The sequence below is a fragment of the Coenobita brevimanus genome, chromosome 54 (assembly GCF_032717465.1).
Source record: "Coenobita brevimanus isolate Jiangsu-jjx chromosome 54, ASM3271746v2, whole genome shotgun sequence".
Lineage (NCBI taxonomy): Eukaryota > Metazoa > Arthropoda > Malacostraca > Decapoda > Coenobitidae > Coenobita > Coenobita brevimanus.
This window is the reverse complement of record NC_137007.1, coordinates 38,118,340-38,143,068: the sequence shown is the minus strand read 5'-3', so window position 1 is coordinate 38,143,068 and position 24,729 is coordinate 38,118,340. Positions and strand designations below refer to the sequence as shown.

The following is a 24,729-nucleotide window of genomic DNA, read 5'->3' as shown; positions in this document are numbered from 1 at the left end:
CATCCTGATGATATTATTAAGATTCCATTACACACACACAGGTCGCTCCAGACAAGTGTACTGGGCTCTAAGTGGCTAAAGTGAATACCTTCAACCTACGTCATCACCAACACCAGCCTCAGCATTACTTTACGTCTTGTCTGTCGAAAAAACGAGTCTTCTATGCGGCTTAACGTCTCTAAAGTTTAACTGTCAAGAAAAACAACCAGATGGTATGAACTTTGGAACGTTATTCTTATTGTATTATTGTTACTTCTAGGGAGTTTGGTATTGTTTCTGGTAGGTAGCTGGGATTTACTGGAAAAACCGATTAAGGGATTCCTCTCTCTCTCTCTCTCTCTCTCTCTCTCTCTCTCTCTCTCTCTCTCTCTTTCTTGCTTCGCAAGACTGATCATAGTTAACAAATGCACTATGGTCTGTCAAGCAGAAAAATAAGCAATGAACAATATCGGAGTGGCAGCAGGGAGTAAAACTGAATATTTCTTCCACTACCACCCTTTAGATTCAAATGCACTTTCTTCCAAAACCGTTGCAAATCTGATGCATGATCATAGAAAAAGTAAACCGAATCTAAAATGGCCTCAGGGATCACCTGGAGTTAGTATGTCAAGTCGTGAGGCATCCTTTATAAACTGTATCGATGGTTGTGTGTAATAATATTCTCTAATGCATGATTCATCTGTTAAAGATTGGAGCAAGTGTACCGATGCTCGCGTAAGATCATGAGATATAGGTAGGTCTGTCATTACAACATGCCAATACCATCCTAACGATCAAGATATTTAGCATCCATTATTCGCGCCAGACCCTGGGTAGGTACACACAACTAGCACTTATCTATACCATTATATTGTGTGAGAGAGAGTTTTCTTTACTTCCGATAAGTCAGGGTATTGTCACCCGTATGTCTTTGATCCGACAGTAGTGTGTGCCAGAGAGCAATTCGACTGACTCTTAATTTGGCTGAAAAAAGAGAAAAAGTTTTGTAACCACAGTGCATTACTATGGACTAATCTTTTTGACACTCGTTGACTCAGTCCTGGTTCCCCACCACAAGGATTAAAGCAAAGGAAAGAAAACCTTCATTAACATCTCAAAATAATTGTTGCTTTTAGTCATTCCACATTTTAAAAATATTTATAACCAGATATTGTGCAGACATGCATGTTTAACAGACGAATAATGCACTGCAACTATTTGGATATCAGTATCATCCGTGGAAGACACTGGGATATTATTTTGAAAATAAAATGTAGACAGTTATTTAATTCTTGTAATATGTGCTTTAACGACATGAGTATTATTTCTTAAGAAAGTGTTAAGTCAACTATACTTATAAAATGTAGCAGATGAAACAGAATTCTAGCGAAGACATGAGTGCTTGTGTAAGCGAAGCTTCAGACCTCCAGCCCTTCCGAAAAACAACAGGAGGGAGAAGGTGGTGGGTGGTGGGGGAAGAACTTGTGCGATTAACCTGCCTTCTTTCCACACACCTTTGACATTTACCCTGTCCCTTTATTAGTGTTCACGGCTGTACAATACGTCCGCATAATGAAACAGCGTTTATTTTGAATATGCAAAAAAATTCGGCACGTCTTGAATATCTTAGACACCGGAAGTGGGATGTTAATATTAAGACGAAATATTCAAAAGAAGTCGCCAAGGAAAAGGCGCTAGGTAACTCTTATGCCAACGAATATATGGTTTCATGAAACACTTAAGTCACTACAACGATGATATCTTTTTCAGTTTCCCTTGCCACCCTCCAACGACATATTCTAGCTGATGTGAAGAGATTTCATGAATCCCTTGAACAATTCCTGACACACATTAAATCATTCAAGATTCTGCTTACGTTTACTAGGGAGGTATTTGATTCCTCGACGATACAGAGAAACTTTCCACGACAATTACACTGTGACCATTTTACTTTTACCTCAAAATACGAAGTTAGAAGCAATCCAACACAATCAGCAAGCTCTGGACAGAAGAGTGGTTAACCTTTCTACACTGGGAGGATGAATGAAACTGCCTTGCTGTGTTTGCGGTTCGGTATAAGGCTAGCAGGTGTAACGTCCACAGGTGTCTACATCGTCATACCTTGGTACACGTGTTGTATGCTGTATGACCAGAAAATGCAGGTATGTGTGTGTGTGTGTGTGTGTGTGTGTGTGTGTGTGTGTGTGTGTGTGTGTGTGTGAGCACAACTGACGTCGGATGTATTGTACGATTCATACCATAAGTCGTGCACAATTCCGTGAACATATTTTCTTTTCTTTATATATATTTGTCTATCTGCCTGTCTGTTTGTCTATCTATTTATCTGTCTATTCATCTGTCTATCTGTCTTTATGTGTGTGTGTGAATACTATATACATAATTTAAATACATACCGGTACATATTTATATATCTACATACGTATATATAATACCGTATATGTATACATATAAACAAAACTCTCTCTCTCTATCCATCCATCCTTCATCCAATCCTACGTTGCCCCATGAGGAGCGTAGGAGCCCGGGGCTAGGCAAGTTGGTCCTGACATTTAAGATGAGTGACCAGCCTCACTCATCCCTGAGTGGCATTACGTGAACAATGAACCCCAACCACCCCTTATATATGGTATATATATATATATATATATATATATATATATATATATATATATATATATATATATATATATATATATATATATATATAAAGGAAACACTACCAATGAATGCCATCTCCTTAGTACTGAACGAAACTTAGTAGACATGTATTAAATGTGGAGGGTGGGTATGAACATCGACTAAGTCGCACATAATAGTAATAATAATAATAATAATAATAATAATAATAATAATAAAACACTCAGAGAGTTTATATTTCCGCCAATGCCATTGCCATTAAAAAGGATCCGGATCAGGATCCGTGGATATAGGATCCGGATCAGGATCCGTGGATATAGGATCCGGATCAGGATCCGTGGATATAGGATCCGGATTCGGATCCGGATCAGCCCCCAGATTTGAACATTTCTTCATTGATGGCAGTTATGTATTCACCTGCATTTGTTTGTGTACAAGATATCTACCAGACTTCAATGAAATCTGGTGTTTACGTTGGCAGTGAGACAGTGGAAAGCTAATTAGGTTATAAGGAGGATCCGGGGCACGATGAATTATAGGCTGGAGCTGCCTCTCTCCTGCAGTCCACGATCCTCCTTTCAGGGGACAGAAAGCCAGCTGAGGGACGTTTGTATTACCTGGCCGCAGTGCCTCCCGGTTGTATAGGTGCTACAACATAAAAGTGTCCCTCGCCAGCACCGAACGAGGGTTACAAGGGTTAAGATACTTGTATGAACAACGTGTTACCTTCTTCACAAAAACAAGATTTCTAGCCTTATGGATCGTCACAAGTGGAGATACCGTAACACCTCTTCCTCAGCTATTTATTTTGCTTATTGCACATTACCGTTCCTTTGTATGTTAATTTCATCGTTCAGATAGAGACATAGGTTGCATTAATAGCACACAAAAAGGTACTGAAGTATGATAAGCTGATTAAACCATAAAAAAAAGTGTTACGAAATCTTCCAAGCTACTTAATGCTTATCGGGAAGCCAAGTGGTACAGAAGGGCAAAGATGGTACAGTGTTAAAAAAAGTCTAGTCAAGGGGTACGTCTTGGGTTCAAAGTACTACAGGTATATCCTCATGTAAATCGGGGTCGTGTGGAAAAAGGATTTTGAATATACAGTATATATATATGAAAAATGATAAGGCAGTTTGGGTCTGATAATGAACAAACTCGGTAGATGAGTGGAAGGTCAGCAAGATTTTTTTTTTTTTTTTTTTTTTTTTTAACAATGGGTCAAAGGTCAAGGTCACATGGCAAAGGCAACTAAAGGATTTATTTTTTTTTTCCCAAATTTAAGCCAAACTTTATCGAAAGGTTCAGGAAAACATAAGAGTAAACCAGTCCTACTTTGAAGACAATCAATATAATGTCAGTGTCACAGGAAAAAGTCAAAAGACAAGGTCACAGGGTTCAAGTGATTGAAGGGGTTTAAATGGTTGAAGGAGATGATGTGGTTGAAAAGGTTTAAACGGGCTGAAGGGGTTGAAGGGGCTGAAGGGACTGAAGGGGGTAAAGGGGTTGATGGGGTTGATGGCTTTGAAGAGGTTGCAGGAACTGAAGTGGCTGCAGGGACTGAAGTAGTTGATGGGATTGAAGGGGTTGTGGAGGGTGAAGTGGTTGCAGGGGTAGAAGTGGTTGAAAGGAGTGAAGGGGTTGACATGGTTGAAGGGGTTGAAGAAGTTGAAAGGGCGTATGAGGCTGAAGTGATTGATGGAATTGACGTGACTGAAAGGGTTGAAGTGGATGAAGTAACTGACGTGGCTGAAGGACCTGGGGGGGTTACTGGCTGAATCAGGTAGTATCTTCAAATCAAGGTCATGCACTGTAAAGGAACTGAGAAAGTGTCTATCAATCGCACGAAAAGCCACTAAGGAAGATGGCCAGTTTCTACTCAGATCCACTTTATCCCTAGAAGACGACACAAAACAGTCTACTTTACATCCAGGTCTTCACTGATGTCTGGTGGGTGACGAGGGACAAGAGGGAAATAGGATTCGTCTGATAGTCTTGTTGGCTCTAGAATCGTACCCACTGTCATCTAGTTGCAAGTTTGATGTTTAGTCAGTGTCGCCGGCTCCAAACCCCCCCACCCCCCCACCCCTACCGCCAAGCACCCCCGTCACGTGTACCACTGCTGACAGTTTCTTGTGTGTAGGGGGGGGGATCGGGGGGGGAGGAGGGGAGGGGGGGAGTGCAACCTTGACAGTAGATAACAGACGACTTTCACTGTTCCATATCATATCGTATTTTTGTTGTGTCCAGTCAATTTTCTTCACATTGGTGTTGGAAAACATGAGCATGCGTCACCTAATTCGATAACTTATTTTTCACTTTATTTTTGCTTTCTCAAGGCGACCTTAATGACCGCAACAATAAACAACAGAGCACTTTCCGTAATCTTATCTCTGGTGTATTTTCCATTCTTTTTGTCTCCAGGCAGGTGTATTCACCCTGGGAAATACTGTTTAACTGGAAGGTGAAAGAAAGGTTAAAACCATCATTAACCTCTTCTCTGCTATGGGCTCTCTTGGTCAGAATTAAATCATCTGGAAGGGGCAAAACTATTATAAATAAAATGACCCCACTGTACTTTGAGAATAAAGCTTATAGACTATATAGATACCTGGTGGTTTTAGTGGGATAAGCCTGACTGGCGTACTTGAGTACATGCATTCATTTCAGGCTAACAACAGAAGGTTTGGTCAAGTGGTAATATTTACCTGATCAAAATAAATTTGTACTTATTACAGTGCCTATGTATGGATTTCAGCTCTGAGGAGGGAAGTTCCTGTGAGTCTGCGACCTCCACATCCCTCCCATCGCTGAGAGAACTCTTGGCGTCAAAAAGCCTTGAAAACTCTCACGAGTAACTCCTTTGTTATTTATGAAGCTTCAGTCACATATGTACTACATTTAAGATGGACGGTGCAAGCCAAGTTCCACCCTTTCCGGATGACAGGTCACTGTCCCGAGACCCTCAGGCTCTCACCGTTACACAGACAGGAGCTACAGTAGTAACATCAGTCACTATCAGTCACAGAAAATAGAACGACGTAAAAAATAAGATGAATAGGACATTAAAATTAATACTGGGCAATACTGTTGCTTACTGATGAAAGTCCACAACTACCGCTATGATCAAAAACGTGCATATGAATAGCAGAGTGTAAGAATGAAGATGGCTATGAATCAGTTAATTACTTTTGAGTGGCACGTTATATATATATATATATATATATATATATATATATATATATATATATATATATATATATATATATATATATATATATATATATATATATATATATAAATACTGGTTCAATAACATTTCTTTCTATATTAATAATGATCATGCTGTGGAGATATCATTGGTATATTACATGCAACAATCGGTCATCACTGGACACATCAATTCATCTGAAATTTTAGCTCCTAGTGTAGTCCCACAACCATTCGCAAAACTGAATAAAAATCCAAATTGAAAAACATCGCACGGTGGTAGGCAGAATTTTCATAATTCTGATTGAAAAAGCTACCTTATAGCTTAATCAAGTTCTTCGTCTAGATTTAAGGGTATAAAAGAACGGAGTCTTTAATGTACAGTATACCCAGAGTGGAATTAATAAAAACAGTACCCGTGAAGAGCTAAAAGTGACACGGCAAATGAAAACCACCATTATACTTGAGTACTCCTGAAACAAGACTAGAAATAAGTGACAGATTTTTAATCAACTGCCTCATGAAATCCAGGATTTGTTTTTGTAGGAAAAACAAGTCTGTATAAACCTATCTGTATTAGTCCATAGTACTTTCACCACAGGATTCAACCATCTCCTAAGACGGAGAGTGAAGGCCATAGCTGACCCTTGTCCCTGCTGGAGAAGTACGAATGAGGAAATGGTTTCTGTAAGAAAGGTTACACATACCCAAGCAGAAGTGTTGTTCTGACCATGCATATGTTCGTGTCTGTATTCTGTTTTTGGTACGGCTGACAGGGTACGAACATAGGCATACGTGTGGATGGACATGCAACTACCACCCGTGTTAAATGTCCGCCTTGTTGCAGGCTTGAACCGTGGAATCGGGTCACACTCATCACGAGATGAGTACACTATACTATTTTTATTCAAACCTTGCATCAAACTGCTCTCTTCCCAGCTTGAACTTGAAACTGTAACAAAAGATTAACACCGGAAAGTTATGCTAGTCACAAAGAAGTGTTATAGGAAGAACGCAGAACTGCAGCACTGTCTATTTCTGCCAATGAACTGCGAAAATGAGGAGCAAAAGGTCGAACATATGGGGCAAGTTCCGGTGAAAGAGTAGAGTATCGAACCACCGCGGGGAGAGAAGTAGGAAGTTTTCGCCCATAAAGCAAATCTTAGTTAAAAAGGGTGAAGTTATCATAAGAGTGTTTATGAGTCCGTATACAGGGCTTTCGTGTGTTTTCCAAGGTTGGCAAGAGCAATCACAGTTCAAGTGGAAGTCTCTTATCTCGGTTCATAGATGTGGTTATTCCCCGGCTCGCGTTGTATCATCGTACGTTAACAGTCGGTCTTTACACATATCTCTCGTAAATGGGGTGACAATTCGAGAATTCAACACCGAACATTTAGAAATGAAAAAAGGATTAGATAACATACAGTATCAGTTTTTGGTTTTATCTGGACGTGGGATCTAAATGATTAGTAAAAAGATCGCCCGTTGAAGGTGCATCTGTGTCATGCTGACATTACAGTCAGCTGAAAAAAAAAAAAAAAAAAAAAAAAAAAAAGCCGGCATAACAGCCAACTGACAAAGCCGTCAGAAACCAAGTCTCTCTGGCCTAATATTTCCTTGTGTAATGGAATTTGTATCAGTTTTTTCAAAGTGTTCAGGTCAAGTTACTTCGTATCCATCCAGGCCTAAGACATCCAGTCTGTCCAGTCACGTCAAACACAGTCCATTTAAGTCACTTCAGTATTTAAGTCATGGTTCAACACAGTCAGAGAGATCAACCATTCCTGCCCATTTAAGTCCAGTCAGGTCACCAAGAAAATAATGTTGTGCCCGACAGTATTGCACTGAGAGACGTGAAGTATGCTGGGAAAAGGCTGAAGAAAAGGAAGGCTGCAGTTGTGTATGGGACTTATGTAGACATAATAACACATAGTGGATACAGCGAAATGAACTGCTATTAGATATGGCAGAGAGCTGTGATTATGCAAGTGTCGATATATATAAGTACTGTATGTCAGATAGAAGTGACCAAACTGAGTGCAAGAAAAACTGTGGAATAAGTGGGTAAGGTATAAGGGAAAAGAGTAACAGAACCCGTAAAATAGGTGTCAAGATAACTGGTGAAAGAGGCTGGATGTTTGACGTACTGTACAACCAGGGTACCCGACGTTGCCCTGGGAAAACCCTATGATGTTGCATAATGGCATTGCCTGGGACCCTTGATGGCCACTCTTCCTGTGGGAGACCACCTTAGTCTCGACCTAGGTTCCTCTTTGGACACATTTCCCCAGAGATATATTTTCCATGGACCTATTTTCCCACTATCCACCCACCTACTGACCCTGCCCACCAACCCCACCCGTCCTACCTTCCCCACGAATCCGTCCACCAGTCCAACCCATTGTAGCTAATGGTTGTAGGAGGGGGGACACTCAATGGCAATTGGCTGCCATGTTTCCAGCATCTCGATTATATTATTTCAAATTAGTTTTAATCGTGGCCATCAGAGGTAGCACATTAGCATCTGTAATGTACACATCTAAATTTGTCGTAAATAGTCCTCAATAGAGGACAGACACACAGACAGACTTACAGACGCTTCTCTTATATATCGTATATATATATATATATATATATATATATATATATATATATATATATATATATATATATATATATATATATATATATATATATACAGAGAGAGAGAGAGAGAGAGCAACAAGACAGATAGCTGAGAGTGTACAAGGGATATGCTGAAAGTGATTTATCACACTTATGGGTCTGGAAAAAGCTAATGAAAGCATGTACAGGGAGGGATTATAGATGTTACTGTTATATATATATAGTGTGGAAGGTAAACTTCAAGGAAAGCCGGAAATGTCACGTTGGCCAAAAATCAAGGATGAAAGCAGTAGAAACTGAACTGTCGAGGAATGTATGCGTTGGCGCTGATTGATTAAAAATACAGATAATCATGAGACGTAGAAAGCAAGGAGTTCAACTTATCAAAGAGAGTACATTTAGCTTGCAGTGAAAAATAATGAAAAAAAAGTAAAGAAATTAATACGACCATGATTACGTTTTTGACATTTGGTGAAATAAGCCTACTGTGTAAATTTCGTTTCTCTTTTTCTATTTTAAGACCTGTCACCTGATTTTTTTTGTTTCACATAATTCTCAACCGAAATAGGTGAGCAATCATATTTAAAGCTTTCTACTAGAGTGGTCCTCATTTATTTGATCTTATCAGATTATATTATTGTCAGAAAAAGTGTCTGAACTTGTAATGAGATGATGCCTACCATTAGTCCCTATATATAAAGACCATTCTACCTAGCTCCACTTTGAGTAGGTAAGTTATGTGGACACACACCAAGCCCATCCCATCTTCCCATAGAAGAACTTGCAGTTTTATATTTTATAGTCTTTCTTTGTGTTGGAGGGCGGCATCAGATGTCTTAACTTTATCTGTGCTTTAACAAATCCCTCTTCTATCCTCACCATTTCCGCACTTTGAAGCCTGCGTCATAAATTTATTATGGCGCTCATCTGTTTAGGGTATAGCAGGGATACTCTGGCGGGACAGCGTTTTTCTCCACGAATGTTTCAAACAAGGGCTTGTGAGACATATCTTTGGTTAGAGCAGGCTCATACACAACTCACTGTTTTATCATTGAGTAGTAGTCTTTCGTATCATAATTTAGCTCTGGGACTTGGAAGATCCATGTCATGCTGGGAGTTTGTTTTCTAGTTCTCTTGGTTCTTCGACTTGATAATTCTCAGATGTTTGAATGTTCATCATACAACATTACTGCCAATATGTTCTCACTGTAAAAAATAGACATTTCTCTGGAGGACAGAATGAATGATCTTCCTTCCGTTTTCTGGTACCTCCCAGGTTAGTTCAGTTATCTTGAATACGTACTGTGGACCACTGTGAAGATTACTGTGTGACTTGATTAAAGACAAGGTTTTAAGAGGGGTGCCATATAACATTGTATAGCTTAGAAAGTCAATATGGCATTGTGAGCCACCTAGAATTGCTGAGTTTTTCAGTCTGCTTGAATTCAAGACTCCTCCAGCAATATCCACTCTTGATAACCCAAGCAAAATCCCATATACGTACGTCTAATCATCACTGAGGTCATCAACAACTCCACTGTCTAGAAACAGTAAAGTAGAAGAGTCAGTTGGATGAAAATTTACAATCTGTTTTGTCTGACAAAGAGAAAGCTCCTTTCAAAATGGTTACGTGCATGACTTAGGCGCTTGAGTTACTCCATGTAGTTCATGTATTAAATATTGTAATAGAAGTTCATTGCTGTGCAGAGGACATACAAACCAGTGTAATGAGTGACCTTTCTGATCTTCAAGCTTATTACTTGGTCCATTCCTTCACCTGGTGTTGACGTTAGTTCCATCACACCCTACTGCTAGAAGTGTTTTGGGGTCAGTGTTGTGGTCACTCAAAAATCTTAGGAGGGATGCATATATGGACTAGGCTGTTCCAATTTTAGGTACAATATGCCCTAATATGTGTTGTCCAGGCTCTGCAATAAAGACAATATGCTCCTCTGTAATATTCTTTTTGAGATGCATACCATCCCCTAGTTTATCTTGAGTAAGAGTCTCATCTTTTCTACCATCAAAATCAAGCGATGTAACTCCTGCTTGATGCCAACTTTCATTGACTGCTTCAGAATGAAACTGGGGTCTTGCTTGTGTGTCAGCTTACTTCTGTCAATAACGTTAGTCCCATCATTGTTGCTTACAAAGCCCACTTCCTGATAGGCAGCTGTTGTCACTGCTGCAGCAACCTTATCAGATAACCCATATCTTTCACACTCTCTGGCTAGAGCCTATAAAAATTTTCGTATCTGTGTTGCTTTTCTTGACTTTGCTTTAATCTTCAGAATTCACAGTCAGTTGGTACTCAATGTTCATTTCCATAAGCAGACATTTTACCCAGTTTTACCAATTGCAGCTTACACTGCTTCGAGTTCTCATATTTCTGTGTTTGTGTTCTCACCGTCTGCACTCTTTCCTGTTTCTTTTTTAGCTCAGGTATCCCAGTCTTACTGACTGCGTGTGCTGGTCATTCAGAAACTCCAGTTCCAACTTTGGAACTGGACAAATGCATTGATCTAAAACACACTGGCAGCTCTCTATGTCAAACTGTTTAAGATTTGCCTCATAAAACTGCTGACTTTGGCTTTCGTCGATTCTGCATTCATTTGCTTCTCTAGAGTGTTTAATATCTGATTTATGCACGCATTGTTATATCTCATAATTCTGTCTGCAACTGAGTTTAAGGTACATGTTAGAACAAATGTTACTTTCCAGATATCAACAGCCTCTTCAGCCACTGCTGAGGTCACCTCCCACCCCTCTGTCCCACGTCGGAAAGATGCATGACACCGCGACAGTGACGCAGGATGATGTGGTTATGTGTAACATCCGCTGAGGAATTTGCCTAATCGACCCGAATTCCATTCATACAAAAATATTAACACATGAGCAACAAATGTGAGTAGTGAGGACAAATTGAGAAACCTCTCCCCCCCAAAAAAAAAAAAACACACACACAACCACTAACTAGCTCGAGCCATTAAATCACACGCTCGGCCAACAACAAATAACTGCTCTTAGATTACGTGGCGGCCACACTCAGATAATGTGCCTGGTCTCTGGTGTGTGACTGGGCAATGATCACCAAAATTTTTTTAAGCACATCACATCATAAAAATAAAAAACAAGAATGTAATATTTTGTACAAAACTTATGTAATACAGGGCCTCTACTTCGAGAAGAACAGTAGATAATTGAGACATTGTACAGTAGCCGTCCCTCTTTTCACTCTGTTTAGTCTGGACGAAGGTGACCGTATGTACAGTAAGACAGTTGGCGTCAGTGATGCGTTAGACTTTCTTTACTACTAAATAAACCTTTCTTTCTAACTTCTCCTGCATCTAAACCTATTCCATTCATGTCTCCAGACGACCGACAGTGTCCAAAGAGAGAGCAAAATAACAACACAAAGTCACCACAAAAGCTCCAGCCCACAGTTGACATGCCTAGAGCACGCACACGAGTCGATAGCGAGCAACTTCCCCAGAATGAGCCAAAATAAAAGCAGCAGTGCAGAAAGTTTGCGCTCATTAAATATCTAACTCTCCTTCATTGTTTGCCCACTATGTTTTTCCTTACGCAACCCTTCCTTCCCTATTTTTCTATCAACAGTAGGTTGCCTTTAGCTACCTAGCTTTCGTTTGGCGTTCATGATCCTGATACTGATACTGATTCTCGCCCAGCCTTAGAAGAGATAGGTACTTACATTTGAGAGAGAGAGAGAGAGAGAGAGAGAGAGAGAGAGAGAGAGAGAGAGAGAGAGAGAGAGAGAGAGAGAGAGAGAGAGAGAGAGAGGGAGGGAGGGAGAGAGAGAGATAAGATGTTAGGGTGGAGGCCGTGGTTCATATATATGGCGCAGTGAAATCGATCCCTCTTCGCAGTGTGTGTGAAGTTACCACCGAGAGACCAGGTGAGGTTACAGCGTTTTCGTCTGTACTCAATAACGACCCCAGCCTTTTCTATACCCTCCCTTATACTCTTGCCAGCCTTGCAGCACCATATTATTCTTGGCTAATCTTTCAAGTGGAGACCATGCCATTGTTATCGTTAATTATACTGTAGATAAGAATTATTTCAAAGTATTCTTTCATATGCAGGTAAAAGTAAACATCTTATATGTAACCAGTTACCTTGGAAATCAACACAGAACACATTTCAAGGATTATCCATGCACGATCTAGTCTTTGAAAAGGATTGCACTGTTTTGATTTATTATTTATAGAATAAAGACAGTGAACTCCATCGCATGTCTTGATCTCTACCAGTGCGTGTTTCAGAGTCATTCATTCATTCATTGCCAGACGCCACGTATCCCAAACGGGGTGACCAAGGGCTTAGAGTTAATTGTTTTACAGGGAGGGGCACTAATCCTCCACCAACCCCACTTGCTTCAATGTATTCGTCATACTTTGGGAATATACTTGTGCCTGTGCCCGTACATAATTACATGTGCCTCCGGTGACGAGGCGAAAATTACTAATTTTCTTCCACTGCTTAATATAGAGAATTTTATCATAATTATCTGAAGGTGGGATTGAAACAGGGATGTGTCATGTCTCCATGGTTGTTCAAACTGTATATGGATGAGGTTATAAAAGAGATACAAGGTAGGGCAGTGGATGTTGGAGCAACCCTAATAAGAGAGGGCAGTGTTTGGAAACACTGAACTGTTGTTTGCGGATGATACCGTATTGTTAAGTGAAGACGAGGGGGAACTAAGAGGCTTGGTGAATGAGTTTGGGAGAGTGTGTAAGAAACGGAATCTAGAGGTGAAGGTAGGGAAAAGTAAAGTTATGGTCTTCGAGAGAAGTGAAGTCGGTGAATATATATATATATATATATATATATATATATATATATATATATATATATATATATATATATATATATATATATATATATATGACAGAACAGAGGAAGGAAAAACAAATGAATTAAAAAAAAAAATCCATACACCAGATTACTTTCGTCCTCCGTTCATAAAATATCTGTAACAGTTAGACTTGAACAGCTGTAGGTTGAAGTTTGGAGGGAAACAACTCTGAGGAAGCGAGTTCCAGAGAGATGCAGTTCGGGGAATGAAAGAATTCTGATAGGCAGAAGTTCTGCAATATGGCTGAGTGATATTCCAGTCATGAGCGCTACCAGATTCCCGTGTAGCACGATAAAAATATACTGTATATATCTATATCTATATCTATATCTATAGGTAGATAGATAGATAGATAGACAGATACACACAAACACACGAAAGACTAGAAGTAAACTGTTTGCTGTCGGGCCCTATAGGAGATGGTTAACCGAAGCCAGTCTCTCTTTTCAGTCTGGACAAGGAAGACCGTATGTAAGGCAGTTGGAGTCGGTGATGCTGCTGCTGCTACTACTACTACTACTACTACTGCCATTACTACTACTACTAAAAATAATAATTATATACCTCATGGGGGAAGTCTACCTGGAATTCACGGGGTTCACGGACACAGAGATTAAACAAAAGACTAAAAGGTACCCCAGTGGACTCCAATTGGTAGAAAATCCAGGGATCATCTGCGGGGAGGGAAGGGGGTCCATAGGTGGCTTCTATAACTGTTGTGGAGGCTGAATGGGGATTGGCAGGAGGTAACCTTGAATCGGCTCCCCAGTACGTGTAAGCTAGATAGTTAGAGACTCTGGCATTTCTAGGAAGTGTCTGGCAAAAAGACACCACTGAAATATCGTAAGAAAAAATGACTGAAAGTTAGGCTTTACACTATTGTCATCTGCAAGGAAAACGTAACTTTAATTACATTATGATTTTACGATTACTGGTGTATTTTTTGTTGTATTTAAGAGAGGGCATTGATTTATTATTGTTACTATTATTATTATTATTTTATTATTATTATTATTATTATTATTTTATTATTATTATTATTATTATTATTATTATTATTATTATTGTTGTTGTTGTTGTTGTTGTTGTTTTTGTTATTATTGTTATCATTAGCCTATTATTATTGAATTGTAGATGATTCCAAATGGAGATGAGAACCTAGATAATAGAGCTTCAGTCAATGAAAACGTTTGCCATTAATTTACGGTTAATAACTGTTGCAGTTACCTTACTGTTCTGTTATTAACTGTTTTTCAGAGACTAAATTATTACATTTTCTGAAAATCTGGGGTACATAAAAATGCCTAATTTTTTTCTTATTTTGGTAAGCTGAACGAGAAAGATTTAATTTCTCTAAATGATCATCCAAATTTTCGTTGCTCCTTCTTGTCATTATTTTCGTTCCTGTTGATTTTACTCTCCAGTTTTTCATTTCAATTCTTGTAATACGGCCAACAGAGATTTAAAAAAAAAAAATCCAAGTGTGCGCTTGTCGAGCAATTGTTCAAGATGGGGATATTTTCCTTTTATTTTTTTTTTTTCTACATACGAAGCTAATTAATGTTTTTGGCTTTCTTTACTGATTCTGCAAACTGTCAGCATAATATCAAAAAATATATCATTCCCAGATATTTTTCTTGAATGATAGTCTTTAAATGAATATTATTCATAGTTTAACTAACATCTCATGATTACCAGTAGTATATTTAACTTTGGAGTTTGAGTACTGTACGTATGTAAAATTGTCATATTTCTTTCCGCTTAAGTTCAGCAAGATCAGTGGGAAAGAAGTGTCTTGACTTTTTTTTTTAAGTAAAAGTTACCAAAGGCTAGGCACTTCCATGGAAAAAAATAAAGCTCTGATCATTTCCAAATTAATGGACACATTGCTTTTAACAGGCTGGAAGACATAGGTAGAAGGGATTACAGACAGAGGAAGACAGTTCTCGACTTGACCTGTTGCATACGTGAAGGACTGGGAGTATCGGATAAATCTTGCGTTAGAGAGTTTTTGCATAATCAAGAGATTGGAATTCTAAAGATGACAAGCCTTAATCATCTCCATTATTGTTAATAAATAAGTACCATAAGCATGGGCAGTTGTCACATTGGTAATGAGATACTGATAAACGCGGGGCAGGTACAGATAATGGACTGAATCAGTCCATTTGTAGCATTTATCTAGTCTTTCTAACTGCAACTGATATGGCGTTTTATTACCACTGTGGAATCCAATTACCAATCCATTCTAGCAGCCTATCCCTGAAATCATGGGCTTTGACTTATGGATGTAAATTCAATCAGAGTTTTCAAAAAGTTTAGATGAAGCATACCAACAGATAGTTTTTTTTTTAAATTCTAATTAGATACGTAATTTTTGAAATCCATATTTGACAACGAGAAATTATTCCGAGTGCAAGCTGAAGTCTTTCATGATGTTAATGTTCCAGATGTTTAACATATCTGTCTCTGGTAATAGCTACTGACAAAGTGCAGTCTGTAAGTATAAAGATAAATGATATTATCCACCTAATTCTGATTTATCATGTTGTTTAAATATTAGAGATGAATTTCCTGAATTCCTGTCATGAGGCACATCGCTTCTTAACTCCTACCCTCCGTGGGACGTCATGTGATATGGAGAGGAGCGTACTCTCCTGGGGACGTCATTAGGGCGAGATATCTATGTTTTATGCAAGGGAGTGACATCTGGTAGTTCATTATTCAATTAAAAACCTTCCCTCACCCCACGCAACAGCCAGTTTATACTATACAGTACTCTTGTATCATCGGCAATATGTCTTTGTTCTGGTACTCCTTATCATACAAGATTTATTTTTTTCGTTGAAAGAACACTTTCTTTTCCTCACCGACATAGAAATTCCATGGAGACTAACAATGATTTCGTTCTTGGTCTTGCAGAGAAAAGCTTCATCACAGGTGTCTTAATTTTCTCAATTATCTTTCCCCTTCATGGAGTATTTGCGAATGGGATAATTGAGAGGAAGGCCTTTTTTTCCTCTTCTCTTCCATAAAATCTTCAGAAACAGTGCATTTGGCTACTTACTGGACAATATTGTCCGACGAAAAAAAAATTTCAGGAACGAATATACATACAACAGTTCTCATCATTTCAGAAACTCAAGATGTCAGCGCACTGGGTGTGCAGAACTCTGCTGCGGCCTCTGCAACAAACAGCAACACAGACCCATAATGTCCTGAATGGCATCCTTCTCCAGCGGCCTCTGTCGCCCCTCCTTGTGGCCGCCAGCACCAGAACACTGACGACATCGTCGCCACAGACCAAGGAAGGGAAGTTGGCAGGGAAAGTAGCCATCCTCACTGGCGCCACTGAAGGGTGAGTTGAGGTTGATCTGGCTCTCTCTCTCTCTCTCTCTCTCTCTCTCTCTATATATATATATATATATATATACATATATATATATATATATATATAGATAGATAGATAGATAGATAGATAGATAGATAGATAGATTTAGATATATATAGATATATGTATAGATATATCTATCTATCAATCTATCTACCTATCTATCTATCTACCTATCTATCTATCTATCTATCTATCTACCTATCTATCTATCTACCTATCTATCTACCTATCTATCTATCTACCTATCTATCTATCTATCTACCTATCTATCTATCTATCTATCTATATATCTATATATATATATATATATATATATATATATACATATATATATGTATATATATATATATATATATGTATATATATACACTCCACTATCCCGTATAGACTTGTACCCTGTATTTCCAGTCTTTGCTACTGTACGTATACTGTATAATATCTATCCAGGATCGGCCTGGCCATGGCGCGCCGGTTGGCTGAGGATGGAGCCAGCGTGGTAGTGAGCAGCAGGAAGCAAGAGAACGTGGATAAAGCAGTAGCCGAGCTGCACGGCCTCGGACTCACTGCCCACGGACTGACCTGTCATGTCGGAAATACAGAAGAACTTCAAAGGCTAGTCGATGAGGTAGGAACAGTCCAAAGCTGATCAGTAAGGAACGATCATTGGTAAACCACAGTTTCTGTTCTCCTTCATGCCTTCCTCATTCTAGAGACTTCTTACAATCTCTTTTCTATTCCCAAACGATTATACATAGCTTAGGGGAGACTTTTTGAAATGCAGGTTGTAGATGAGGCTTTCACTAACCCCGTGAAACACGAGAGGTTACCAGTTTCCATGGATTAAATTAACTCATGGTTGGGATAACTCTGGTTATCTACTCCTGCAAAACTTTGACGGTTTTATTCAACTGCAAGTAAATCATAACAACCTGAAGGTGTTAATATTCGTTCCACCACCATTAACTCTGAATATCAGAGCAAGTTCAGGATTAAGTTCCAAGTGACTCTTAGCGATTAAACTGCAGGCGAGTCATGTGAGCCTGAAGCTGTTAAACTTTAGCCAGATGACACATTTGTATTTTATTTTCGCTACTTACAGATTAGGAGGAGTTTAATGCTGGTAGGGCTTCTGAAAACTATATCTAAGCCCTTCTATTCCAAAAGTATTTCTGAAACTGCATAAATCTGTCTGCAGGTAGCAAAAATATAATAAATAAAGTCATGGTAGGGAGTAGGTAGAATCTTTCTTCACAATTCCTCTCTCTCTTCCAGGCTGTAAAGACATTTGGAGGCATCGACATCATGGTCTTTAACGCTGCAGTCAACCCAGTAACTATGGGACTAATGAATGTGAGTATCTAACATAGTGAGGCAGGAGTCATGTTTACCTTTTGGAGTTGCACAGCCGCATTCAGGAGTATGCAAACACATCTGCACGTATCATTTGTTGTAATGTCCACTGCTGGTGGGAAATGAACTGTTTCACTTACTGCCCCGCGCACTGATAATCAATGCACCAGACAGTAAGGGAAAAATTTCACGTATTACCAGAAGTGAATGCCATAATGAACAAAACGGATAGATGTGTATCTTCTTTTAATATCAGAACGAGATTGCACATAATCTCCTATTCAATCCATTACTGTCCCTTCAGGGGTATAAAGGTCAAGGGCCTGGGTAGCCTATCCAGTCCGAATATTTAAGGCGAGAAGGATCAGTCGCCTGTCCTTGAGCGGTATTTCGTGAACTCTGCCCCGTCCACCATTCAGATGCAAATGCTCGTGGGCCACATCCGGCTGACGTGATTAAACTCACTAGATCACCAGCGTCCATTTGTTTATGTGGTTATCATGCCACATAGTAAATGATTTCCAAAGAGCTAACCGTAATTATACACAGTGCGCTTTAAATGACGATATTTAAATGAAATAGACAAACACACTATTTCAATACAGCGGATAGAAAATAGAGACAATAGATAGAATTTATAAATTTAGATGACAAAAGATGGATGGGATACATTTAGTGACAATAAATAAGAAACAACATATATAGGGGCAATTGATAGCCGGAACTCATTTAGGAAGAATTGATAATTAGGACAGATTTTGGGAAATTTGCCACAGGGGATAGAAATTAGGTTGACATATTACTAGGATACACATATATATATATATATATATATATATATATATATATATATATATATATATATATATATATATATATATATATATATATATATATATATATATATATATATATATATATATAGACACAGCATTCTACCTATCAAAAGGCACCAGTTCACAATAAGACACATAACTATTTGAAATTTCATGACTCTGTAATTAATACCTTTTGAAATTTGCTCCTGAAACGAAATCTCTACGCTCAGCCGCCCAACCCCACGGACTGACACCAGTTATAACAATACCCTCCTCTTTCATTGTCAGGTGGAGGGTAATAAACGTGTATTAGAACTTTTCAGTAAAAACATATTTTTTTTCCTTTTGTCTAAACGTAATTATGGCAAATAGCTTAAGATTTTTGAAACGTAGGCTTGGTGACATCCACCTCTTACCAAACCGAAATTAATGTTAAGATTCTATATCGTACATCTACTGACCATCTACATGGTTTTCCAGTGCACTGAAAGCGTGTGGGACAAAGTGCATAACGTCAACCTAAAGAGTCCCTTTCTGTTAACGAAGATGGTGGTGCCGCATATGAAGGAAAGGAATGGAGGGGCGATCGTGTACGTCACAAGCAATGCTGCATACTCGAGTCCTTGGGTAAGACTATACAAGAAAACACAGGGTAAGATTACACAAATGTGCAAAAGGTGAGACCACGCAAACAAATACCGTACTGCACACGCACGGTGAGAATACAAAATTCCACAGAGGGTAAAGCTGGACAAGTTACACACACAAACAATACTGCATTATACAGCAAGATATGTATCGTGTTATGTACTGCTGTGGTCGGCTTACACACACGTAGCACGGGTGGGCAGTTTTGATATACACTTGTAAGTCGTTATTTCCTGTCTTTAAATCTTACGTTGAAATATAAAGGTATGTGCCACGTAGATGGACTGCGGGGCCTTAGGGAACGGATTATGAAGTCTATGATCAGAGTAGGGCGTGTGGCAAAATAATACGAAATCTAAATTGTTCCATGTGAGTTTCCTTTATTCTGATTATGCGAGATGGTACTCCATTGTCTAAGGGCGCATACACACGTGTGCTCAAACATATGTTGGCAACACAGCTGGCAACATGTTCGGGAACATTTTTGCAGCAGTATTTGGACAAATGTATGCAAACATGTTTCAGTGCAGCTTCGAACACTGGCAGCAGAGGTGATGGGATAAGTGTGTCCATACGAGGCAGCTGAGACTTCATCGTGATGTTGCCAACATGATCTGGACGCTGCTGCTCCCAACATGTTTGCAGCGTGTTCGTTACTGTGTTGCTTACATGTTGCAAACACTTGTTTGAGCACACGTGTGGACTCCCCCTTACTAACAGAAAATGAAAGAGGTTAAAAATACTGCTGAATGTAGAAAATTAAACTTTTTTTTTTTTTGGGGGGGGGGATGTTCTTATTATCATTATAAGATTGCTAGTCTTTCTTTTGGAAACCTATTGACAAAATACGTGTAAGAAAATAATGTTTGGTAACATATTGACAGAAGCTGAAATCAGTAAACAGTAGCTATATATTTTTTTAGCTTTAATATAATCGTACTATTATTCTGACCATTAATCTTCTTTCAAAGCTTAATTGTTCTTTCCCAGGAACATAATCACTTTCATAATTTGATAATCGCTCATTCATAGGAACATAATCGCTCTCTCACAGGAACGTAATTACCCTTTCACAGGAAAATAATTATACATTTTCACAAGAACGAAATTTCGCTTTCACAGGAACATAATTACACTTTCACAGGAACATAATTACACTTCCACAGGAACGTAATTACGCACTCATAGGAACATACTTACCCTTTCACAGGAACATATTTGCTCTTTAACAGGAATATAATTACACTTTCAAAAAGCATAATTACACATTCACTGGAACGTAATCACTTTTTCGCACGAACATAATTACTCTTTCACAGGAACATGCTGTTTCACATGAATTCAATCACTCACAGGAACTTGGAGCATACTGTGTCAGCAAAACGGGACTTCTTGGGCTCATGAAGGTGCTGTCTCAGGAGTTAGCAGAACACAACATCAGGGTCAACTGTTTTGCTCCAGGATTCGTAAATACAAAGTTTGGCAGTTTTGTAAGTATCCATTCAGTCAGGATGGTAGTTTTGTAAGTATCCATGCAGTCAGGATGGTAGTTTTGTAAGTATCCATTCAGTCAGGATTGTAGTTTTGTAAGTATCCATTCAGTCAGGATGGTAGTTTTGTAAGTATCCATTCAGTCAGGATGGTAGTTTTGTAAGTATCCATGCAGTCAGGATGGTAGTTTTGTAAGTATCCATGCAGTCAGGATGGTAGTTTTGTAAGTATCCATGCAGTCAGGATGGTCAGCTTTCGTTAGCAGCAGCGGGTGTGAGAGCGTGTTGTTACGTGTGTGTGTGTGTGTGTGTGTGTGTGTGTGTGTGTGTGTGTGTGAGATTCAGTTTTGCGTACATATCTTATTATTTTCATTCTCAAACATAGTACCTTTGTTAACTTTTGCATTTCAAGATTTCCTTTTAGTGTTTTAATGATATCAGGACAGATTTCCTCCGCTTGGACGTGTTAACACAGTTTTTCCTAAGCTGCCTTGTAGTTCTGATAAAGTCATACAAACCACTGTCCTGCAGTCTTTGCATTAAGATTTTTTTTTTTTTTATGTGTCCGACTCTGGGCATATGCTTCACAGCTTGCTCCCAAGGCCCAGTAGTCCTCTTACATACCATACACCTCTGCATGTTAGTTTCAATACCGTATAGCAGGGCCTTACAAAATTTCTTTTGCTAAAGCACTCTTTCAACTGAAACCCAAGAGGGAAAAAAATATATATAGATATCAGTTGCTTCATCAAACATGGGACAATGTACACAAATATACATAAACTTTTAGGATAATCTGTTTAATACGTTGGAACAATTTCCTGCTGAAGTACTACGGACAGCTTCTACAAAAATACTTTTTCACACCGTATCTCTTTCTTTTCAGATAATTGACAGAAAAGAGCTCCGTGACAAGGCATTATCTTTGTCTCCAATGAAAAGGTTCGTCAACTTTTGTAATTAAATCAATAAACATTTTTTTAGTTATACATCAATAAGCTAATATGTCAGTACCAAGGAATAGTTAGTGCGTCTCAATATGAAACTACGATAGTTTGGAAAGACAGCGTAGAAACAATATGGATTTATACCTGATAGTGCTACTGATGTGCTGTATGTGAAGGAATTTGTTCTTAGCAGGCAGTCATCATATAGAATATTTTTTTAGCAAGTCATCTAAAGTGCTGCCTGAAATGCATGAACACAGAGAAAGAATATCAGCGAACTGTCGGTGCCAAGTCTGATCGACAGTAATTATTTGCGACGACAGAAGCATGTAATTGTTATATTCGGTACACATGGGATGTTTTAGTAAACCACTATCAGTGCCTGAGAACAACTACAATGAGAAACGAAAAGCTGTCTCCGAAAAGTTTCTGCTCGCCCGTCTCAGTGGAGCATTAGGTCCATCTGTCTATTGCCAGACTCCTTAATCCCGTAATGGGTGGCCACAAACAAATCGCCTCCATGTCGCCCTGTCCCCCGCCATTTCAGTGCCCGGCTCGCAGCTCACAGCCCCTCTCTCATATACCTCTCCACTCCATTCTTCCATCTCATCTTTGGCCTCATCCTCCCTCTTCCTCCCCCTCCACCTCACATACACTCTCCTCGTCAGTCTCTCGCTCTCCATCCTCTCCACCTGGCCAAACCACCTCTCCTAAAACACTTCCTATCACATCCAAATCCACACACTCACTCATTTGTCAGTCTGTCTCCCCATGTGACTCCCCAGGCTCCTTTCAAATAACTCATTTCCACTGCTCTCAGTCTTGACTTATCTCCTTCCAAAAAGGTCCAAGCTTCACTTCCATACGTTAGAGTGGGTATCACAACACTGTCATGCAGTAATTTTTTCATTTCCATGCTCACTTCCCTATTTCTTATTACTGTTTTCAAAGAACCAGCAAACTTTCTTCTTTGTTGTACCCTTTCAAGCACTTCACCCTCTAAACTTCCATCCTTACTCATCACACCATCTAAATACTTAAACGCACACACATTTTCCATTTCCTCATCATTCAAGCTCATTGTACATTCAGTGACTTCATTTCTCTCGAAGACCATAACTTTACTCTTCCCTACATTTACCTTTAGAGTCTGTTTCTTACACACTCTTCCAAACTCATTCACCAAGCCTTGCAGTTCCCCTTCGTCTTCACTTAAGAGCACAGTATCATCTGCAAACAACAGTACAGAGAGTTTCCAAACACTGCCTTCTCTCACTGGGCCCCTTCAATATCCACTGCCCTACCTTGTATCTTCTTTATAATCCTTTCCATTTACAGATTGAGCACCCATGGAGACATGACACATCCCTGTCTCAATCCAACCTTCGAATAGAAAAGCATTAGGTACAGACTGGAAAATAATTAGGTTCGCAGCCTGGGGTAAACAGTCTTCAAGTGGACTGAGGAAACCAAAAAGATGACACTTTGATATCTTTGGGGACACGAACAAGAAGAGTTATGAAGCTTTATAATATATATATTTTGCATTTCCTATTTCGTGGAAGATACAAGACAATTTGCTTGCTGTTAGGTAAGATTGTCACACTCCGACGCCAGTTCAGAGAGGAGCTTCCAGTCTCCTATTTCTGCCAAGTCAGTAGCACCTCTTGACAGGTGAGTATATCTTGTTTCCTTTCTGAAGGGCTGGTAAGATATTCATCTAAAGATTGTGGGGGAAGGACCAGGGCAGAAGTGAAAGTTGGACAGTGGACAGAAAAGGTTCGGTACGTCTGCTCCAGACGGAAATACCTCATACGGCTCCTTAACAATTTCCGTGGCACTACAACCCATCGTTTCCCTTTTTTAATGCATCGGTGTCTGGGTTCAGGTTATAGAGTGACAGTGAAATTGGTGTATTTGAATCACCCTCTTACTGTCAGGGTGTCAGATAAAAAATCAGCAGCCAATACTATTTTCTATTCTATTTCCAGATTTGGAGAGCCGCACGAGATGGGTGGGGCCGCGTCCTTCCTGTGCAGCGACGACTCCTCCTTCATGACCGGAGAAACAATAGTGATCACCGGCGGGATGCATACTCGTCTCTAGTGCGACATGGGAAGGAACACTGTAATACAGTAGTAACCAGCAAAGAGTCTGGTTGATTATGGATGACAGAATGAATGCTTGTCTCAAGTAACACATGGGAAGGAAAACACGAATAGTAACGAACAAAAACTTTAGAATGTTATGGCTGACAGAATGAATACTCTTTTCCAGTGCCAAATGGAAAGGATCACAACGGTAATAATTAGCAATAATTTTATACACTTGTGGCTGGCGGGTTGTATGTTCTTCTCTAGTGCCATATAGGAGGGAACATAGAAATAACTAGAGCGGCACTCAGCGCATACCTCCACCAATGCCGGATCCGCCCCCAAATTTAATCGATTCTTTCTTGGTCCACGGCCCACCCTTCCACAAAATTTCGGTGAAATTCATTGAGAACTTTTGGAGATACTGTGCGGTAGGATCCGCTTCCGGACCCGAATCCACCCCAAAAGTTTAATAATTCTTTCTTGGTCCATGGCACACCCTTCCACAAAATTTCATTGAAATTCATTGAGAACGTTTGGAAATATGGTGTGAACGAACAAACAAATAATTTTAGATCACAATGAAAATCTAATCAATTGTTCATTGGGCCACACCCTACCCAAAAAATTTCATG

At 39.3% G+C, this 24,729-nt stretch overlaps 1 protein-coding gene across 1 annotated transcript; it reads left to right on the top strand.

Annotated features, from left to right (window-relative positions):
• Positions 1 to 15,795: 15,795 nt before the first annotated feature.
• On the top strand, positions 15,796 to 24,107 carry LOC145401106 (dehydrogenase/reductase SDR family member 4-like). Its single transcript, XM_080273477.1, has 8 exons — positions 15,796 to 15,819; positions 16,594 to 16,712; positions 17,196 to 17,373; positions 18,021 to 18,098; positions 19,397 to 19,543; positions 20,920 to 21,054; positions 21,941 to 21,996; positions 23,993 to 24,107. The coding sequence occupies exons 1-8, from the start codon at positions 15,796 to 15,798 to the stop codon at positions 24,105 to 24,107; spliced, it is 852 nt and encodes a 283-aa protein (XP_080129603.1).
• The last annotated feature ends 622 nt before the right edge of the window (positions 24,108 to 24,729 follow it).

What these genes read in the sequence shown, in the direction of transcription:
- LOC145401106 (XM_080273477.1), top strand. Translation starts at nt 15,796, where the DNA reads ATGTTCCAGATGTTTAACATATCT. An exon ending in CTCACTGGCGCCACTGAAGG is followed by an intron (nt 16,713 to 17,195) that starts GTGAGTTGAGGT and finishes ATATCTATCCAG; the next exon opens with GATCGGCCTGGCCATGGCGC. An exon ending in ATACAAAGTTTGGCAGTTTT is followed by an intron (nt 21,055 to 21,940) that starts GTAAGTATCCAT and finishes CTTTCTTTTCAG; the next exon opens with ATAATTGACAGAAAAGAGCT.